General features: G+C 36.6%; 2 protein-coding genes across 3 annotated transcripts in view; one reads left to right on the top strand and one right to left on the bottom strand.

Moving 5' to 3' along the window:
- Positions 1-5,585, top strand: part of LOC149078358 (tumor protein p53-inducible protein 11-like) — a 34,015-nt gene extending 28,430 nt beyond the window's left edge. For both annotated transcript variants that reach the window (XM_089242012.1, XM_089242011.1), the window contains 4 exons: positions 1,679-1,786; positions 2,911-3,025; positions 3,197-3,298; positions 5,197-5,585. In XM_089242012.1, the coding sequence (XP_089098138.1) occupies positions 1,679-1,786; positions 2,911-3,025; positions 3,197-3,298; positions 5,197-5,477 (606 nt within the window). In that variant the 3' untranslated portion in view covers positions 5,478-5,585. The remainder of the gene's footprint in view (positions 1-1,678; positions 1,787-2,910; positions 3,026-3,196; positions 3,299-5,196) is intronic.
- Positions 5,586-7,339: 1,754 nt separating this feature from the next.
- Positions 7,340-22,867, bottom strand: eIF3m (eukaryotic translation initiation factor 3 subunit m). Its single transcript, XM_089242008.1, has 8 exons — positions 22,713-22,867; positions 20,534-20,669; positions 17,756-17,894; positions 17,491-17,614; positions 17,190-17,368; positions 12,973-13,154; positions 9,746-9,889; positions 7,340-7,596 (listed from the first exon to the last, which is right to left on the bottom strand). Exons 1-8 carry the CDS (start codon positions 22,752-22,754, stop codon positions 7,385-7,387), a joined length of 1,158 nt encoding a protein of 385 aa, XP_089098134.1. The 5' UTR covers positions 22,755-22,867; the 3' UTR covers positions 7,340-7,384.

Here is a 22,867-nt window from a genome sequence, read left to right as displayed (position 1 = left end):
TTTGCAAGCAGTTTCCGGGATATTAGGCCATGGTCTAAGGCAGTGGTTCTCAACCGGGGTTCCGCGGCGACTCCAGGAAAATAAAATGAATCAGTAGATTTGATAGATAAGTAAATAAGAAAGGCCTACACAAGGTTCTGCCATAAAAATTATGTACAAAAAAGGACTCCTCGAGTCAAACAGGGCTCCGCTATAGAAATTATATACTGAAAAGTGCTCCGCGAGTCAAAAAAGGGTTGAGAACCGCTGGTCTAAGGCAGTGGTTCTCAACCTTTTCGAGCCTGCGGTCTGGTTTCATTCATTTTTGTGAGTCAAAGGCCCGGTCAAATACACGACCAACGGAAAATGGAAAATGAATAAGGGGAAATTGAAACGCTAATCGCTCGCAGCCCGGTATGAATGAGGTCAGGGCCCGGCGGTTGAGAAACACTGGTCTAAGGGATTTTCTTCCTGACGTTATGCCCACATAGACATAGGTTTCCGCGACAAGCGAGAAAGGCTTTGTACCCGTTTCTCGCTTGTCGCAGAAACCTACATCCGTTTAACCTCAGAAGATGGCTGCCACAGATGTGGGCGAAACGTTCGGAAGAAAATCTTAGACCATGGCCTGATAGCCCGGAAACCGCTTGAAAGTCATTGAACGCGGGCCATGAAAACCTCAGACAATACTATAACACAGCGTTTCTCAACCTATGGTCCGCGACGATGGCATAGGTGATCTTCAGGAAGACTTGAAAATTCAATTCTTCTGAATAAAAAAAAATATTCATTTGTTGCAATTGTGATATTAATAATACCCATATGATTACAAATAAAAAGTGCACCTTCATATTATTCGGTTTACCATACATCAAGGAAAATGCGAAAAATTGCAATCTTGAATACTGTATATCACTAACTGTAGTCAAAAGATAGACTTTACCAGTTGGCTAATTACTGCATAAATAGGTGGGGGAAATAAAGGGCTGCAACAACCCCCCCCCCCCCAGTGCTTAAAAAATTAATTATTTATGGTTATTTATCAAATGACTAGATGGCCATATTTCATTGAGAAATATAAGAACTGGGATCTTAAATACGGTAAGTTGCCAATTGCCATCAAAACCTTTCCATAAGCTGACAAAATCCCCCTATTGTAAGATGGATACTACTATGGTTTTACTATGTAAGATGGATATTTTATTTACAGTTATAATTATCACACAATAAATTATGAAAACACCGTTTATTCATGATTTTAGTAAACACTACAAATCAAAGTAAGTACCATTAAACAGTTCGGGGGGGGGGGGACCAAAGTGACAGAACAATGGATTTGGCCATCTTTTTCCCTTTTTTCGGTCATTTTCTCACATTTCGGGGGGAGGACCAGACCCCCCAAGTCCCCTCCCCTCGCTACGCCCTTGTCATTAAAAAACGGGACAAATGTCTAAAACAATTCGGATCAACAGAAATACGGGACACAAGTGGTCCGTCGAATTGTTTCAGACATTTTACTGGTCCTTGGGTTCAGAAAGGTTGAGAAAAGCTGCTATAACCAAATAGATCGCTCAGACTCTTCATTGTCATCAATTCCAGTTTAACCTATCGCCATCAAGACAATTCACACACTAAATTGACCGATCAGACTGGGTGGGTTAGATCAGATTTTCAATGACGGCCATACTTTTTCTTACAGATAAGCCAAGTTCTCGGCCACAATGATCACTTATATATAAAATTCCCAAGATGCTACTCGCTATGGCATTTCTTGTTGGCGTCGATGTACACGCTGTGCGGTTTATCTGTAAGTACAAGTCTTCAACTGAGGAACTTTAATATCCAGGTATTAAAAAAAAACCAAACGTAGAATTTAATGGAGCCTTGTTCTCTGTGTATTGTATGAGGAGCTTTTTTTCAAAATGGAACATTTCCACTTTTGCTAAATTTACTGTAAAAGTGAAAAACCCTTTTTCTCTCACCGGAATGGACTGTTTCACAAAAGTAGAAAATAGCGCAACAGGTAGCATAAGGAAATGGTATAAGAATCTTTAATTACAGTAGATGTTCGTTCTAAGGACCCCACGTTACAGCGACCATTCCCTCACAACGACCGGTAGGATAGGTCCCAAATAACCTGTATGTTTTCCTTTCGATATAACATCCATTTTCGACGGGATGATAGGATCGTTATAACGAGAGTCAACTGTATTATGTTTCTTGATCAACATTCAAGGGAGTTATATTTACATTTAAATGTCCCGTTTCGTCTGAAAAATTGGGAATTACATCACCTGTTTGTCCCAGAAGGTTTCACCTAGCCAAGTAAAGTACCCTTACTTCTCTCTCGTGAATAGCATAAAAAAACATGATCATTTTACAGTGGAACTTCTCATAACAGACTTTTCTTTTGAATTACATTGACGGGACTTAATGTATTTTACTATCCATTAAAACGAACACTTCTTGATAGCGGATAAAAATTTTTGGTCCCATGGGTGTCCGTTATCAAGGGGTTCTGCTGTAAAATATGACTTTAAAAGTGATTCTGAAAATGTGCCATTATGTGAAAAAAATCCCTTAATACCAGTAGGACAACCACTTTATTCCCCTTCTGAATGAAAAACACCAAAGTGGATTATGTTTCCTTTTGGTAGAAACGACCAACTTTATATTGTGATTTTTACCAAAAATATTCACTTTTGAATAAAACCCTGTTGCAGAAATGTGTCAGAGCTCATCCCCAAAGATCCAGAAAAAAGTGGAAATGTTCCATTTTGAAAATAAGCTGTTCATATATTAGTGATGCTTAAAAGAGGTATTTCGAGGCCTGGCATCATAACTGTTTACACATTTTTTTTTTTTTTAACTTTCTCCGCTATCAAATTTTTCTTCTTGATATATATTGATTTCGTACAACTTTCTCAACAGAATTTATTCTGTCTTCATCGAAACTGTGAAGCTGTTCCATCACTGACGGAAGTTGAACAGAAAATGCCCCAACATATGGAAGAATACGAGCGATTTTATGGTTGTAAGACGTTAGGTAAAAACCATTTACAGCTAGATTTTTTTTTTGTCAAATATTTCTAGATAAGAATTCACAAAATAATAAATCCTTATGAATATTTCCCAGTGATTAGATATCATATCATATTTTGTTGAAATAAAAATTCCAACTCGAGTCGAACTCATCCATCAACCAACTTTTACGTAGGTTTTGGTATTCTCTTGTGGATTCTCTGGGATAAGGCTGACAAGAGTCTAGCGAGAGCCCTCATGGCAACGATAGCTATCTGTGAATTTCTTCAAGTTGGAGGTTTGTTGAATGTTTTTTTTTACTTTAAAATTTCTTGCACACATCATCCAGATCAAACCCTTACACGCGTGTCAACTGTCATTCAATGGTGACTGCTTTTCGGTCAGGTAAGCGAGCACTACGGTGCTCCCTGAAATACCCAGAGTGCTTGCAAGAACTTGATCAACGTTCCAATTGAACACTTTGTACAACTTGCATTCAAGAATTGAAATCATCCTAATTGTATGCATTCGTGAGTCAAACTTGCCGTAAGTTGCTCTTCTTTTTATCATGTGTATAGGTAGTGCTCGCGAATGGAAAAAGGTTTAAGACCTCTGCACTACACTGTTAGGTAGCATGTATATTTGGGTGGCCCTTATTTTTCAACATTTTAAAAGTTTAGCTCCCATCTCCCCTATCTTATCTAAATAAACAAAAAAAATGATCAGTGCAAAATTTCGGCTCAATCTGACAACTTTTAGCCGATCCTCAAATGCCTTGAAGTTGAAACAGAGCAAGGTTAATTCCGTTCTCTCTCTCAAAAAAAGCAGTATACTCTCCACAATCTCGAAAATTTGTCTCTTCTTAGAGAAATTTATGAGGACATGTATGTTCAGGCAACCCTAGCAATTGTTTAAAAAAAACATTCTGAATTTTATTTTGTAAAAAATACTCAACTGCCACTGAATCCTCTTTTAGGAAAAAATAATGTTCAATGTTCGTTCGTACCCATTATTTCTGTGAATAAAAATTCTCTCTTATAGAATTTGTGTTATTAAAAAAACCGAATGTTTAATGTTATTTCAGGTATTTTTCGAATCGGGACAAGTTTATTTTTAGGAAATTGGATTCAGAATGTTTTTAAGCAATTACTGGGGTTGCCTGAATGTGTCATCATAAATTTTTGTAAGAGAAAAAAATGGTTGAGACAGGGCAGAATATATAGCTTTTATGAACGGAATTACTCAATTGCTTATAGGGAATCGCCATCGCTTATTATGTTCCAACTTCGATGCTTTGAAGATCGTCTAGAAGTTGTCTAATTGAGATAAAATGTTGCACAGATCGTTATTTTTCCTTTTGATTAAAACAGGATTTTTTTTGGGGGGGGGGGGAGAGAGGAGAACCAGCAAAATTTTAACGTTCGGAAAATTACCTATAGCTAAGGGCCACCCTAATGTTTATGTTACAGTAAATGAGATAAATCCGGGTGTTTTTTTTTGTCATAACAACTGCTTAGTATGAATAATCACCAACCATTTTAGTAAGTTTAATAAACTTCCCTAAATTTATCACTTTTTACAGTGATTATGCATAGCACCCAAGCGTTATTGGTAAACATGATAAATCATACTAAATTAATCACATTTGCCAGTTATTATGTATAATCATTATTTCGTTTTGGTAAATATGATAAATTGGTCCCACTGCTGCGATAAGATTTATTTAGATGACCGTACTTGGGAGCAGAGTCTAAACTGGACATAATGAACTCTAATTTAACAAATTTTTCCTAACATCCCCAAAATAACTCCTATTTGAAGAGTTCTGAAATTAGACCTTAATATAATGTACTCCCATTTAACACAGACACAAAAATAAATGGGGAAATAATTTGCAGACTGCAAAAATAAATAAATGTAAGAAAACATTTGCAGAACTGCTGACGGCTAAGATAGAAATAAAAACCAATAAATAGAACATGAAGAACTATAAACATTTCCCAAAAGAAAAGGTAAAATATTCATTGAATTTAAAATTACGTAGCGATTATGAGAAATGTTTTGCGGACTAGAGATCACAGGTTGAACACTGTTACAATGGTTGACTAGTGAATGTCAATGATCTGGATAGCATGTTTATTTTTAAATATCTTGTTAAATCACAACTAATTTATAACATTTCTTTTTGTCTCGAAGTGATATGTTTGTCCCTGTGGAAAGGAGAAATTCAAAGCTACGAAACAAAATGTCACCTCATTCTCAGCACAGCATTAGCACTCGTCAGTACACATTTCACAATGGCAATAGGCTCGAGTACAGCTGGATTGAGAAAAGCTCTATCCCATAGAGATATGATGGAACAAGAGGTTACTGACGATGTCATTACATCAAGCCAGGAATGTAAAGATGCTCGCACTGAAATAACCCCCAAACCAAGCGATACAGAGTATTGCAGCCTTAATAAAAAGACGGAGTAGATGAATCACCCCCATGAATAAACATACTATGAATTGTATGAACTAGCTGTCTCTTTTTGATAAAAATTTTTGTTTGTATTTTCAATACAGTAAACATCTCTAAAATAATGAGTATCTCGCTATTCTGAGTGATTAGCAAAGCACCATCAGCAAGCTAATGCTACACACACATGCCACTTACTAAATTGGGTAACATTTGCTATAACTTCAATAAAAATTCTAGAGAATGTTGGCTTTTCTTTCACAAGATTTGCAAGGATGGACTACTACCACCACTACTGACTGCACATGCTACTTAAAAACAGAAGTGAATTAATAATTTTCCCACCTATGAGCTATACAAATTTTTTCGCCCCCTTAAGCCATTCGTCTAATTTTCTTGTGTGTGATCACTCATTATTTAAATTCGCTGTCTTGGGCTATAGCCCAATTAGTCCCTCCTCATCTCTCCAAGTCACTTGATCACTCATGTTTACACACGCTCCAGCTCCATTTACATGTGTAAAATTGGGGGTAACTTTGGTGATTATTACCTGCACTGCCACTTTTTTTTTTCATGGGGGAAAAATGGTGGGACGGAGATCCGTCAACAGTCCCATCTTTGTTGCAGAATAATGGTGGGTGACTTCGACCTCCTCTCTCATAATTCTTTTTGCACCACGAAAATTGCTGTTAGCTTCTTTGTCGGCCATATTGAGCCAACCACCAGTTCAACCCACGTGACCAGTGATGACTTCTGAAAAAAACAGGAAATACCGGCATAAACTTAATGCCAAGTAAACAGGTTGTAGTGAAAATCCCTGTTACCGGGAACTTCCCGGGATATTTTATTACACATGTAAATGGGGCTTCTCTCATAAAAAGAAATCAACCAGGCGCAGGCTTTTGAAGGTTAACTGCTGCTCTAGATCACTCAGCCATTTATTGACCCGCCGCTTTGCTTTCTAGGTCACTCAGACTTGTTCACCCACTACTCAGGTCATTCACATGCCTGCACACACTATAGGTCACTCACTGATCTGTCTCACTCTCTAGGTAGAGGCGGATTTATGGTTTTTCCATCCTTTTCTCACTTCATTTTCTTGACCACTCTTTCCACAAATTTTCCGCCCCTCTGAATTTCACACACTGGACTATAGGTCCCCCTTCAAATATGCCTCTGCTTGCAAGCGTTCTTTCCAAATTCTAATGGCTGAGAAACCATGATAATCTTTCACTGGCAGAGCTTATTTGTTCATATCGAGCTATTTTTTACATGGATCTTACAGTTGCAAATGATTTCTGAGACGTCAGGCTGAGTGGAAAGATATTAATGAGCTCTCGTTACAATTATTACGTTATTATTACTCGTTACAGTTATAGTAAAACTGATGTCTAGTGAATGTTCACAATCACTGACTATTGCGGGGTGAGGGGGGGGGGGGTCAAAGCATTTTTCCTACAAGAACTGGGTGGGGGGGGGGGGATATTCTTAAAAACAGGTGGCATTTCTAGAAGAAGGTTTAGTGATTTTCACTATGGCAGTTATAATGTGGATCAGGGGAATTTTAAAAACCACTTAAAATAGAAGTATTTACAGAAATTATTGGGTATATAATGTAATTAAAAAAACAAATTTTTGATTTAATGTTCTTAAATAAAAAATTTATCCCATTTAGCAGCTACTATGACAATTGGTGACTATGCATAATAAACCAGTTAATCACTTCTACTATATTATATAATTCACTTGTGAGACTAAAAAACCTGATCTACACAGCATAATAAAAAAACACAGGCAAACAAAGTTAATGGAATGCAACAATAAAAAGATTACTATTTCACTTTTTGCAAAACACACTAAAGGAACTGAAGCAATTGCATAGTTTTAAAATTTTTTATCTACGAATTATTCGTATATTACAGCCTCAAGCTTGCATCGCAGGTAAGCCCTCAAATGGTGCTCTAAGAACAGCTCCCAAACTGGTTTCAACCTGAGACATGTTGTTACGCCACTGTAATAATGTTTCACGCAGCTGTTGCCACTGTGGCTTTCCGAAAGTTCTGTGCATTGTTGAGCTGACGAGTATACGTTTGTTGGGTTGATCCACCTTAGCTCTCACCAATTTTGTTCGTAGCACTTGTAGAAAAAGAAAAAAAAAATCATATACCATTGGTTTTCACACTTTTAAAGCAAAGTTTCATGGCCATAATGTCAAATAATGTTTTTATAATGATTTATTTCTAAAATCCAGTGGTTTTCAAAGTCTGCCTCGTGGCTACTACGGGTATCGGGAAACTTGGTATGGCAAGCATCATCATCATCAGCACCATATGGCAAGCTGGTGATATTGATGTGTGCCTGTTTGGTCTTTGAAGCGATTCTTCATAAGACCATTCTAGAAAGCAGAGATCCATGTTGGCAAGGGAGCCACCGGAGACAAAAGTTTGAAAACCATTGCCCTATGGGGATCATGATACCCCCTCCTAGGGCAGTATTTTCAACCTGTGGTCAGCGGACACTGAGTACTTTGTAAAGGGGCCACAGGATCACTGTTACTACCGTTCCATGACACATTTTGTGCTGTGAAATTAAATTTTTTATGACTTTAAAATCGTAAAAAATATACACTTTTGATTTTACGGATAGGGCATCCAAATTGACTTTAACACTGCTGGGGGTCCACGCAGAAACCACTGACCTAGGAGGCAATGGAATGGCCCAGTAGAAGCATGGGTATCATACAGAATCTTATGAGCTGTCCTTATTTGTAGGGGGCAATGAAAAAAAAAATTCTGAAGGGATGATAGGGTGGGGAAAGTTTTGGAACCTCTGGCCTAAGCCATGCACTTGAGAATGCTTCATGTGCACAAAATCACAGAATACAACCTAGGTGCACAACACATATTGTCCTATAACAGGAAAAAAAAATTGATGGATTTTAAATAAAACATTACAGGAAGCGTTGGTCGAGTAATTGCCATCTGTTTATTCTTTGAAATACCTCAACAAGCCATTGACCATGACAATGATTCCTTTCTTCGCAATAAATCTGAAATTCATAGTAAATAAGTCGCTGAAAACAATAAATTTTGGTCTCATTCCAAATTTCTGGTTTTCTTTTTTTAATTTTTGAATGACTGCATTTTCCACTTTTTATCCAATCAAGGGCAAAAAACAGATGAAATACAGAAAATGTGATTCCAAAGCACAACCCCCCCCCCCACTACAACATTTATTTGTGAAAATATTTGCAGAGATATAACTCCCAATACTACTTTTACCGTAAACTTTTTAATAGTAAATAAGAACAGTGAATCCGCGCTCAATATGACTACATCGGCACTATTTCGAAAAAAAAAGGAAAAACTACAACCGTGGCGACTTCTTAAATGGGAAAAATGCCCCAAGTGGGTTCCCATTGTATCTTACACATTAAATATGCTCAAAAATTGAAATTAAAGTTATACAGTCACACACACGTGTGTGTGACTAGCCACAAGGTAACTTAACCAATGTAAAAGCCCCTAGCAGCCATAAAAATCAATGAATGCAAATGAAAATTGAGATACTAGTGTTTCAAAGTATGCACTTGAGAATGAAGAGGAAAAATAGAACTCTAGTTCTTGCCCACAAATTTTAAAAAATTTGAATGGCAACACTCACTTTCACGCATTACAAAGTGGTCAACATAGTAAACAATCATAAATGGCCTTGGAACGGTACCTATAGTACCCCAAAAGTCAAAGCGGATAAAGAAAGATCTCGCCAAGGGGTTTTTCACTTCATCAATTACTCAGCAATACATAAAAAAGTGTTGCCATTTTGATTTTTCAAAATTTTGTTGCTGTAACTACTGCAAACACAAGAGCTAGGCTTTTTTTCTTTTCTCCTTCTCCAGCACATACTCTGAAACACCCATGTCTCGAATTTTATTCACATTGGTTGATTTTTGCGGCTGCTAGAGCCTTGAATATCTGTAAAGTTTATTTTATGTGCACCCTGTATATACCAGATACATACTCCTATCCTCACAGGAAAAAATTAACTGCAGACGGAACAAAACTAAAGATGTCCCCTACCCCAAAGCAGAATATACCGCTATCTGCGACATACATCACAGAACAATCAGTGCTACATCAGAACAATCTGGAAGAATTTAAGGAAAGTGTAGAAAACACATTATTATGAGAATTTCCTACTGCAGAACATTTCCAGTCAGCCAAGGGCTCATTGCAGAGCAATGCAAAACATTTTGCTTTGGAACGGAACCTGTTTACATACATACCATCGATTATGAAACCTTCAACATCTTCAGGCTTAATCTTCAGCTCCTTCGCAATCATTTCAAAAGGAATTTCTTTTTGGGTTTCGGCCATCTGCATAAAAGTTAGCAATCGCATCTTCTGCACATTTTGCTCATGCGAAAGACCTGAAAATAAAAGTAATCCTGTCACTGAATATTTGAAGAACAAACACACACAAGTAGTTCAAGTTCAGTCAAATTTTATGATCAAAGAGCAAAGCTATGCGTGCAAGATATTCCATTTTTGCATCTCATTATACGCCCACTTTTATAGTCTGGTTCAGATTTTTATGTAATGTGTTTTGTAATAACCCAACGATATCTGTGGTTAAAAATCCAGAATGATGCCACATATTTTGTCTACATCTCTAGCCAATATTCTAATTACTAAGTGTTCATGATTATTTTGATTCCAATCAGATTTTCACATTCAATTAAAAGAATTTTTCAGGATAAATGGCCATCATATATCAGGATGTCTACCATTATGTAGAAGTCATAAAATGAGAATAAGGTTATGGGAAGTCATGTAAAATGAAACCTCCTAAATGCTTGGCTGAAGTTGGTTTTTTGTGGTTCCCAACTTTGAGGCACGAATGCGAGCTGATCTCCCAGTTAAAATTATTGCCAGAGAGAGCAACAGGCCTACAAGCAGTACAAATATTCAATCATTACACTTCAATCCCTTCAATTATGAAATATAGATGGCAGCACTGAAAAATCAGACAACACTAGATACACACTCAGACTGGTACACACACACTTACACTTCCGACACATCTTACTTGGCAGTAAATTGCCCATAGACAGCGATAGACCTGAGTTGTGCTTGGTTTGAAAGGAAGAAAAGAAACCTTTAAACAACAGCCACTAACCGGACAGAGTAAATCTGGCCATTATCGGGAGGTTACCCGTTGTTAAGAAGTTCAATACTTCTGCAAAACATAGATTAAAATTTTTGGCTGCTTGTAAAATTATAACAAGAATAAGCTGTTTTGTAGCACACATGACATTTACTTTACATTGAAGATGTGCAAATTTTTCATGAATTTTATTCATGATTTTCTGTTGTTCCGGATACTTTTTTACAAATCCTTGAAATAAGCACAGGAGGGAAAAACTTTGCAGAACGGTATGAATTCATTCACAGAACAGCAATTTTTACATATATTTACAAGCAGAGATACACGCTAGCCAGACCAGAGTTCTATTATTGAGCATAAATTCCAATAACTCATCTCTTGATTACATCATTTTTATAGATTCATTGAATGTTCGAGAAATAGAAGATTTCAGCATCACTCATAGTTCTCGAAGAGTGGTGCTTCATGACAGGGGAAGACTTTTGAAGGAATGTTCTCAACCAATAGAATGGTCTTTTTTTTTCCTCATGGCTTTGTTAACTTTAAGTCGTCAATAAATTACGCTACCGATATTTTTCGTAATACCATGTTAATTTCAATCAAAAATTTCATGAAGAAAAATGCATACAGCTGCGCTGTAATTCCACTGTAATTCTTGTATCCTAGCATATGTATTCTTCAGATAAGATTTATCCTCTGATGTAATTAGGTATTTTCTTGTTTTTTACCTCTAGGACGGTATTTTCAATTAATACTTACCCGGACATCCTAAGTCAAGCCAGCATGGAAAACAAGGACTCTCTGGTCTATGACATAGCCACTTGCCAAACTATAACCTAATTTCTGCTTTAATATTTCTAAAACACATCTAGTGCACCTGTTAGCATATACTTGAAGACCCCCCCACCCCGAGTCCGCGGACCACATTTTGGAAACCACTGACATAATAAAGAACTCATAGTTATTTTTATGTTCGAAGGGTTCAAGGAAAGTAAAACTCTTTCAAAGCAAATCTTGAGGGCTATTTTTCATCATGATGAAATGCATATAATTTTTCTTTCATTTTAATTCCCAAAAGTGGCTGTTACTCGGAAATCATTGTTTGAAGTTTAACCTTAATGTTAATCCAATGGGATGTGGCAGTTGTTCAGAGGTTACCGTTATGGGAGATTTTACTGTAATAAAAAAGGTGGTCACAGATTCTTTTTTAGAGAATCTATTTTTGGATTTTTATCCCAGCAAGTTTTTGTTTTTATCCCCCAAACAATCATGGAAACTTATCAAACTTCCCATCGTGAAAGTCAGATAAATATCTGCGATCGTGAAGTGTTGGTCAGCTGAAGATGGTTTCCTCTGATTTTTACAACTTTAAAGCACAAAATGTGAGAATTGGTTTTCAGAAAAAAATAACCACAGGGAGCAGCAGAAATAACCGAGGTTTCTGTTGTTCAGCGTCATTGTGTCAAATCTTGAACTGTTTAATTTTGTGAGAAAAAGAGCTATTCTGCATAATGAGTGTTAATTTGCAGATATAGCTAAATGGTGAGTGTTAAATTGCCTGTCGCCAAATAAGTCAAGGAAAAATCAAATTTTTCTTCAGGTATGTGGTAGGCACCTATGTGTTATTTGAGTGGTTAGCCTACTTAATGTCTTTTAACAGTTTTCAGAGGTGCATACTGTTATCATAGGCTCCTCTGAAACTGTCAAAAAGGTGCACGTGCAGCGACAGCAGCACTGTAAAACCCCTCTTTTCAGACAAAGGTGGGAGAAAAAAAACTTGTCTGTAAAAGAAGGGTGAACAGGGGTGAAAAGATCAGGAGATGGGAAATTAACACTTTTATTATACAAGGGAAATTATTTCCATAAAAGTGAGGTAACCAAATCTGAGGGATGACAGTTAAGAGAGGTTTTACTTATAGTTGGTTTAATCATGCCTATTCAATATTAATGACATCACAAATATTACTCTGCATGTGTTAAAAATCTGACTTACCTCAAGGGTTTTAATGATATTAAGGATTATAAAAAGCCAATGTTAAAACCCAGGAATATTAAAAATACAAAACAATAAGATGACTTCGACCAATTTGAATATGTGGTATATACTGAGGTCAAAAATGGAAAATATGAGATGCCATTTGGATTATACATAAAAAAACATGTTATCATAACTGTATAATAACATGAACCAATATGGGAGGGAGCCCTCTCCTAAATATTTAATGCAACAGCTATTGACCAACTACTTCAAAAGTGCATCAACTTGAATATATAGATTGCGATCACTGCAATTACCAAAGTTACAAACCAAAACTAATATAAAAGTCGAATTATCATATGACTTACCCAAGGAATGAACAAAATCTTTGTTTGCCACATAGAATGCCATGTATGATGAAAGTTTTTCCGAGACAAAGATGGTTAACAGATCATGAATAAGTTCACCTTCAAGAAACCTAACTGGCTTCAAGGCAAGCAGATGGTCCATCAAAAATGCATTCGGATCTCCCAAGCAACCCACTATACACCTAAAAATTGAAAATTACAAGCGCAAATAAGTATAAAAGTAAAAAAATTATTCTACTATCTTTCCACTTCAAGACCTAACCACTTTTCACATAGCAGGGTCTGTCTAGACATTTTTTTGTAGGGTTGTTTTTGTGAAAATTTTCCTTATGTTTTTGAAAAGATAATTTTATGAGAAGCAAAATAATCTAGTTAATTTATCACAAAAAAATAAATGAAATGCCAAATTTATGGTTTCCTTAATATGAATTTTGTGAAAGGTCCGTTTTTCAGATTATGAATTTTGTGACGGTCCCAAATTTTGGCTGGACAGACCCCTGTATAGGTGGACACGCTCACATCAGGGTTTGAGAAATTGTGAAGAAAATTAGGAGGTAGCTGAATTTCCTAGGAGCCAGATATTTTTTATTTTCAAGGCGGTTTTTCTGGAAAAAACTAGAGTAAAAAACATCCTGACAAAAATAGGTTTTTGCAAAGCATAAAACAAATAGATATTTCCCACATCCTATTTATGTCCAGTATAATTTTTAAAAAAATAGATGTAAAAGAATTGTATATTTCTATAACGATCCCGGATGACAAGTAGTCATTGCATGGAAAGGAAAAATATAGGATAGTTGTTCTATGAAAACATTAGGGACTTTTCCTACAGTTGTAATGGAATGATCACTAAAACGTGGGGTCATTATAATGAGCATAGACTGTATTTATTTATTTGTAAACATATTTTCCACCAGATTACTTCACAATGCAACATTATAAAGTTGATTGTTGTAATGATTCCATTGTCTTACACACATAATACGCATTGTTTTATGAAAAACTCAACTTTACCTTAATTTTTACTGGTTTTTTTACTAGTCCCAGCAAAATACTCAACCCTGATTAAATGAATTCCAAACATTTTACATGGTCTTCAGACTCTGAAATGGTAACCACACATAGAAAATTTCAGATTCCAATACAGATTTTAGATATTATTAGTCACCATGGTGAATGGAATTTGTCAAGCCCTGGCATTTTAAAAATGTTATGTTGTCCCCGAACTATTTAGTAATCACACCAGGGTTCGACAAATCAAAAAAAAAAGTGTAACGGGCCCAAAAAATTATGTTTCTTTCAACTTTGCTACAGCATAGCTATCTCCTTCCATGTTGGTAGGTATGAATTCCAAAAATTGTTTGTCCCGACTCAAATTTAGTAAACACATACACATGGCTCTTACTCTTTGAAAGTAAAAAAATTCACGGGCTATTCAAGCACTTTTCCAGGCAAAATTTTAAAATTGAAGGACATTCATATCGCATTTGATCAAAACCATGATTTTGTACAAAAATGAAATTACATGGATTTTTTAAATTTATATTCAACATTCACTCATTTTTAATTTTGAAATGATAATTTTTTTTAAAACAATTATAATTTTCATTTCAACTTGTAGACCAATGTCAAGTTCCAAAGGTCTTGCTTTTAAAAAAAGCCATTGCAGTTTAGTATGCAAATGATATTTAAGCAGAAATCCTTTATGTTTGAAATAGTATTGAACTTTGCCTTCTATAAAAAAAATAGGAAGCATATAATCATACATCTAGAGCATAGTCTCCCAAACTTTTTGTTCCATCGTCCCTTTCATCAGAAATTTTTTCCTCTCATCTCCCCCCAACTCAAGTAAATCCATAGGATCCTATGTTAAATCAGTAGGTTCAATCGCCCCCCTGGACCATTCTATTGCCCACCAGGGGGCGATATTGCCCACTTTGGGAAACACTGATTTAGAGCAACTGTATGGAACTGTATTTCCTGGAACATTTCCATATCTTCATGTAATTTTAGCCATCTCAAATTTATCATGAAAATGTCCCATTATTTTCCATATATTTTCAACAAAGCCTATTGAAATTTTTATTCTTTACTGAAATTAAGCATTAAAATTACTTTCCCGCTTCTATAAATGTTCAAATAATATTACGATAATTATGATTTTAAATATTGTCACATGTTAATGTTTTTTTGGAGGAGTCATAGTACCTATCAAGATGAACAATATTTACAATGGAACCCATGGTTGCAATCCACTCAGTGTCAAAAAAGTGTAACTAAGTGTAATCCACCGGAATTATTCTTGTGGGGGACACATGAAAGCATTGGTGTATGCAGGGGTGGGAAGTGACTAAGTCCATTTCGGAGCAGTTTTGGAGCAGCAAATTCTGGATTTGGAGCAATTTTGGAGCAGCAAAATGTGGGATTCGGAGCAGATATTTATAAATTGGAGCAGTGAAATTAACAAGAATATTTTCGTTAACCTTCAACCCTTTTCAAAATAAAACTGCACTGTCTTTTGCTATGAAACATCTCTTCATCAGCTTGATTTTTGTTTTTGGTGTTTTAGTCTTTTGACACCTTGTTTGAAAGAGCGGCTGTCATAAAATTTTTTGCACCCGTCTATTTAGGATGATTTTTACTTACTGAGGGCACTATTTGCTGCCTTGAACAGCAGCACTTCAAATGAGCTAAAAAAATGTTTATAAGTTTTTAATTTTTTTATACTTGGAAAGAAATTGTTGCAAAATGGGAGAAAATTTCGGAAGTATCAACTCGATGTTTGGCGATTCAGCACTCATTATCTGGCGAGATTGGCGATCTGACACTCGTTATTTGGCGAGATTGGCGATTTAACGCTCGTTATTCTGCACCATTGGCGATTTAACGCTCGTTATTCTGCACCATTGGCGATTTAACCCTCGTTATTCTGCAACATTGTTGATTTAGCACTCGTTATTCTGCAACATTGGCGATTTAACACTCGTTATTCGGCAAAGTTTCTAAACTAACATTCGTAATTCGGCGGACATGCGCTTTTTACTCCCGGAATGACAATTTTTTTCACGAAACATCGGGATTTAACACAATGACAATCGACTACAGTAATTTCTGCTGCTTCCAGTGACGACTTTTTTTTTAAACGGAAACACAATTTGCACTTCAAAGCTGAAAGGCACTGCAAACCATCTTCAGTTCCACGATCACGGGCAATATCGGGATTTCGCAATGGAAAGCCCGATCAGGGGCCGATAGTTTAAGTATAGTGGAATAAAACACGCTCTTTTCGTAAAGAAACGTTTCGTGGCTAGCAGGAACAAAAAAACTTTTGGCATCCTTTCCGAAATTCCAGGCATACTGAAGCGAAATTCGCTATTTGGCGCAGAAAAATGCGAAAATACACTATTGGAGCAGGATGGCGCAAGATATTAGTTTTGGCGCAGTGCGGCGCAATTGGCGCAGAGTTCCCACCCCTGTGTATGAGACACTCCCATATATTCTACAGATGATCTTGCCGTAAGATTCTTTGTTGCAGCGGACAAGACACCAGAAGTTTACGAGATGGTGCGCCAGTCTTTCATTCGCCGATGTGAACTGTGCAACAACACCCTCAAACATTTCTTTGGACATCTTTGTGGCTTTTGCTGATCTGCAAGGGATTGCTCAACTCATGATTTTGTTGTCTTATTTTTGATTGTTGAAACTTCAGAGTGGACAATTTATTTTATGCTTTTTTTTATATTCTGAGTGGATTAGGACCATATGTCTCATTGTATACAGTAATCTCTCACTTATGTATCGGTGAAAGGGAACAAGGGGAAAAAACTTATTGGTGTATAAGTGAATAACATTACTATGCTATATGTTTGACCAGGAGTGCAGAAAGTAGTCTTATAACTGAGAGAAACTTATGAGAGATCACTGTATTTAGAGAGCAATGTCCATTCCAGTTTTTTTAATACAAGATTTTCAGAAGACTGGTTATATCTGGAGATGATTTAGGAAAGAAGACGCATGTCTGTGTCCACTGCTCTCCATTCATCATATACACGTTCGAAGGAGGAAATATTCTGCTTCCATAACTGTACAGCACTCACCTGGCATATGAGAGACCACTTGGCCTGGGGACCCATAATGCTTTTAAGACAACCTTGACCCTGTATCATATATATAAAACACTAAAGCAACTCATTGTATTTGATCAACATCAATAATACCTGTGTGCATCCTCTCTGGCTTGCGAGGCATTATCTTCTGTGTAAGTGCCCAACAACTCAATCATCACTTTTGAAGTGAGTTCACACTGTTTGCTTTCGACCAGAATATCATGAAGGGCTCGCAGCAATTTTTGCTTCCTTTCTGTGTTTATCTTCATTTCGGTGAGCCATAACTTCAACTACAAGTTAAAAGATTATAAAAGACATAAATACAAAAATTTACATTGCATGAAACAATCATTATTTTTGACACAAACACAGAATTAAATAATGAGATGTACCTTTTTTTTACAAAACAAACCTTATCAAGATCTTTGAATACTGACTGGATGCTGTCTGTTTGCCCTGCAACTTTAACCAGGCTATAATATACATCATAGCAAGACGGCGAATGCTCTCCGATAGCAGCATGCAGGTTCTGTAATCTGGAAGTAAAATTAAAAATTTTCATGAATTCTAATTGGTTGTTTTTTTAATTTTAACATTTTGATATTATATAATATATATATATATATATATATATATATATGAATTTTTTTCCCCAAAACAAAAATAAAACTACTCACACTCGTAAACACACATTGATCATCTTAGCAGTAGGCGCTCTGGTCATCTTCTCACAGAATGAAGCTATTAAATGCTCGCCTTCCCCTTGAGGAAGCATGATCAACAACGAAACTATGCTGTTCAGGGCAGCCTCCACATCTGTGAATAAAAAGAAACATTTTTGGCAGATATCAGCACTGAAAAGTGACTAAAATTTAAATAAAGATTAAAGAGGCTGTCTCAAGCCATGGCCGCAAGTTTCTAACATGAATGCTTGAATTAGTAAAAAATTACAGAGTTCAAAGGAATCCCCACAAGCCGCTCAATCCTCTCCAACCGTTTTAAATGTTTCAAAAACAATTCATTAGTCATATCTCATTATTTTGAGCAGAAATCAGAAGTTTTGAGATTTTCCACCATAATATTTTTCCAAATGCTCTTTATTGGCTTTCGATGGTGACGAATTTCTCAACCACATTGTAACGAGAGATGAAACTTGGGTTTCTTACAAGATTCTGGAAAACAAGCGTCACAGCCTATGGAGTGGCAACACACAAACTCACCCTCAAAACTCAGAAAAGAAAAACAATCGCAACAGTTTTTGGGACTGAAAGGGTTTGATCCACGTGGAGTTTATGCCAAGAGGAGTCACAGTAAACACAGACGTCTATTGTGAAACTCTTCAACAACTTAGACGCGCCATCCAAAACAAGAGACGTGGAATGTTGTCGGCAAAGGTGGTTTTGATTCACGACAATGCACGCCCTTATGCATCAGCACGAACACAGCAAGAACTTCAACGTCTTAAGTGGGAAATTTTTGGTCATCCTCCTTACAGCTGACTTGGCACCAAGTGATTTTCACTTATTCCCGAAACTAAAAGAATGTTTGGGTGGAAAACAGTTCGCAAACGATGAAGACCTCAAACAAGAAGTGACATCCTGGCTCAAATCTTTGGCGGTAGAAGAATACATAGCTGCCAACTTTTGAAAATGAAAATTCGGGAGATTTTCGCGCAAACCCGTATTTTATGCTAAAACCACTCCCTAATAAATACAATAGGGATTTTTCCAAATAAAATAGGGATTTTCCAAATAAAATAGGGATTTTCCAAATATAAAAGTTAGAGCGTAGGGAATAAAATACCTACTCAAAAACTGAAGTCAAATTAAAATAGGGATTTTACACACATGGAAGTTAAACCCTTGGGAATAAAATTCCTACGCAAAAAACAAGTGAAATTGGAGGCCAAAACTTCAATGATGTAAAAATAAATATTCTGTTCAATCAGAAACGCTGTGAACAAACATTCTGAGCGAATGACCCCAAAATCATCGGAAGATGAAGGAAAACACCGTCAATTTTTGAAGAACACTGACTTTTTGTGACACTTGCTTGATGTTTTTTTTTTTCATTTCACGAGTGATGATGGCAGTCTTTCCATGACCGATGTTTATGTCCGTAACACAACTTGTACAAAAAGGAAAAGTCGGCCCTCTTCTGGAACGTTTGATGAAAGGAAATTCATCGGAATAAGTATCTTTAAAATTGATTAAATATGTTTTTTCTTATCATTATTCATGCTTTGTTATATCGCACGTACGTAACTTCAACAAAAGAAATTTTGACCATATGTGCGTCACTATAATCTTCAATTATTATCCAGGACTATTGGCTGCTAAGCCATTTCCCTGCACGATAAGGCAAACAACTTTCTTGTTACCATCAGAGGGTTTGTAAAACTTCCTTAAAAAGGGAATTTCCCCATTTAGGACGTGTGACGTCATTTCGAAAGGGGAAAAAAAGAGGCTTCATGCCCCACAAGAAATTCCTTAGGGATTGTTTTCATAAGCGGTGATTTTTTTAATGAAGTAGGGTATTTTAAGGGACAATTAGGGATTTTTGTGATTTTCGTAAAAATTCGGGAGATTTAAGAACTTTTTGGGAGGTCGAGCGATGAAGCTAAAATTCGGGAGATTCCCGAAAAATTCGGGAGACTTGGCAGCTATGAGAATATAACATCAGAATTGAAAATTGGTTCACATTACAATAAGTGCTTTGACAGCTATGGCAACTACATTGAAAAATAGAGTAAGGTACTGTGACTTTGTAAATAAAGTTTTGTGTTGTTGATATCGTCCGTTTTTATTTAGTTATGCCAAAACGTTCTTTACTTCCTTGACGACCTCTGTATTAAGCCTGAAATTAGTGCTAGTTTATATGAATAAATGAATTGTGATAGAAAAATCCTGTTTTTCATTTTGTTGTCTGCTATCAATAGATAGACTCTGGGAGTGTACCGGTCCCGTACAGTATCAGCAATACTGTAAAAAACCTATTGATTGGGATCCTGGATATAAGCTCTACAGATGAACCGCTATCCATGTTAATGACTACTACTATTACTGTGTTGATGACTAGAAATCTTCTCCAGTCACTTAGACATAAGACAATGGGATAATGATTATTACTGCCAATAGGCAGTCGTCCCATCAGACCAGTACAAAAATTTGGACTCTGCAGTCGAACATCTATTCAACGAACCAGATAAAAGTGACAATTTCATTAGTTAAATTGAGGGAAAATTATTATATTGGGGGTTGAGTTGATACAAATATACGCACAGGAACACCCAAAAAAATTTGTTAAATTGGAGTTTGTTATATCGGGGCAACAGTATGCTTTTTTTTATTTGTCAAGCCCTTTGCTTGAACGGATTCGCAAAGAACACATAAACAAATAAAAAATTTTGGGAGTTTCACAATTCCTCTAAAATAAAAACACAAAAAGATAATCACCTGATTCATTAGTTTCCTTGAAACACACATTGCAGACTTGGACAATATCATGTAAGTCAGCTTGAAAACCCTCTGGCGAGTTCTTTTCGGATAAGCTTGCACCTAAGCCGTTGAAGTAGCACCTCAGATCTTGAATCTTTGGGGAATGTTGAATAGAAAAAAATGTTTTAACAAAACAGATAAACGATAACCATATAGTATTATGATAAAAGGAAAATTAAAAAATTTCAAAAAACAAATAAACCAATGAATGGGGATTTATCAACACAAACACTGTGGAAGTCTGTTATAACGAGTGCGACTTATAATGAGAATCTCGCTATTACGAGAAATTCACAAGTGATTGCCAGAGCTAATATTTAAAGACACAAGAAATATGTATTTATAACAGGGATTGACAAATCAAAAAAGAAATTAGGCACTGGTCAAAACTTTCTAGGTGAGTCAGTTTCTTTTCAAAAGGAATGCGAAATTTTTTTTTTTTTTTAGGCTTTTCTGAGACTTGCCGATCTTTGTGGAAATGGTTTTTATTTATAATGCAGAGAGTTTTTATTTCAGAATTATATACTTTCATTACCTGAACTTGTTAAATGAAGTTGATGTTAATTTTTAATCTGTATTCCATATTTGGTTTATGGATGTTACATTGTTAATCAATCGTGATCCCTTATTTAGTCCAGAACAGGGGAAGCACAACCTTTCCAATCCATGGGCCAGATATGTGGTATATTCGCTAGTGACGGGCCAGAAACTGAAATATATAAGGCTGCCATAAAGCTGGGGGTTTTCCTAAGAGCAGGGGTTTCTTGTGCCACATAAAACGTAAATCGTCCAATGCAACACGCCATCCCACTCACTAATAAGAAAAGTGGTACAACTGTTTTCTTACAGAGCCAAATCTGCCTCACTCCAGTGCGTTATGTTGGGAGTGATTAGCGACCACTTCTAGAGGAGTCAAATGTGTCGTTCGCCTTACGTTTCGCCAATTCATTCTCTTCATTTTTCCCCTTTTTCTTCAGATTGGAACATATAGAAGACAGAACAGCTGATGTGCCACTCTAGGAAAACAAACCCACAACATGATAAAGTTACATGTTTCTGTCGACCTGAAATAATCCTATTCAGTTGACACTGCACAAAAAAACACCCTGCTCCAATAAAAACCTAGCTTAAGACCTGTTTATGGGATATTAACGTAATTTTGATTAACGTGTTCTTTTGCAGAACACTTTTTTTTTTTTTTCAAACCGAGCACAACTCAGGTCTATCGCCATAGGCAATTTACTACCCAGTGAGTTGTGCTGGAAGTGTGTGTGTGTGTGTACTTATCAGTCTGAGCACCTATCTAGTGTTGTGTATGATTTTTCAGTGCTGCCATCTATATCTCAGAAGTGAAGTGAATGATGTGTAGTGACTGAATATTTGTACTGTTTGTAGGACTGCAGCTCTCTGTGGCAAGACTTTTTAACAGGGAGATCGGCTCGCATTTGTGCCTTGAAGTTGGGAACCACAGAAAACCAACTTCAGCCAACCACCACTGTGGGGCTCGAACCCGGGTCCCCACGATGCGAGTCCGTCACTATGACCACCACAGCGGCTCTGCCGAACACTGAATAAATGAGTGGCACCCCATACACATACTCTGACTTTTTTCTTTGGAAAGAACATCCGTAAGCATGACTCCATTTCACTCTTGGCGATCTTTTGTCATGCTTATACTTTTCTCGCCAACACATCGCCAAACAAAGATTATACACGGCTGTTCCACATATTTTCCCCTATTGGCTAATTTTCGGAACTAAAAACTTTAGAGTGATCTTTCTTCCCAAGTCATCAGAGGAGACACATCCACCACCAAACTTTGTCGTTGCGTGGTTTGATCGAGCTACAGATGGCTTTGAGCAGCGTCTCCATAAACACCCCGTATATCGCCATATTTCGGTTTTGCGAGAATTATATTGGTTGAAAACAATCACCAAATTGTCGCCAAATATCATAGATTGGTACCGCTATTGCGTGAAAGTTCTCCTGTGGGGAGGGGGTGGGGCTGACAGGGCTTTTCTCAATAAAATGATTCCGGGTTTCGAATTTAGGTAGTTGGACACCATACTATAAAGAGGTTAAACCAGCTGGCCTAAATGTTTTGACATAAAAAAAGACACCTATCAACACACGTTACCTGTTCTTCTATTGAAGCGTCATTGAACGTCACGACATTCATTTTTCATTCGATGAATGTCCAGTTTTTAGAATTTCATAAAATTCACAGCCCCACACCAAATGCAAACACCACATGCACAAGTAATTACCGACATATAAGCGCTATTTTCCTTC

The sequence above is a fragment of the Pholcus phalangioides genome, unplaced genomic scaffold (assembly GCF_987345545.1).
Source record: "Pholcus phalangioides strain wild (caught in Gottingen) unplaced genomic scaffold, Ppha-v1.0 ptg000014l_1, whole genome shotgun sequence".
Taxonomy (NCBI): domain Eukaryota; kingdom Metazoa; phylum Arthropoda; class Arachnida; order Araneae; family Pholcidae; genus Pholcus; species Pholcus phalangioides.
The sequence above is the reverse complement of the archived record's forward strand: the minus strand, read 5'-3'. Positions and strand labels throughout refer to the sequence as shown.

Excerpts from the sequence above, each read along its gene's own strand:
- eIF3m (XM_089242008.1), bottom strand. The coding sequence starts at position 22,754 with ATGAATGTCGTGACGTTCAATGACGCTTCAATAGAAGAACAG. Across the intron at positions 17,615-17,755 it reads ATCAATGTGTGTTTACGAGT|ATTACAGAACCTGCATGCTG; the intron begins GTGAGTAGTTTT and ends TTTTACTTCCAG. Across the intron at positions 13,155-17,189 it reads GCCAGAGAGGATGCACACAG|GTGTATAGTGGGTTGCTTGG; the intron begins GTATTATTGATG and ends TTCAATTTTTAG.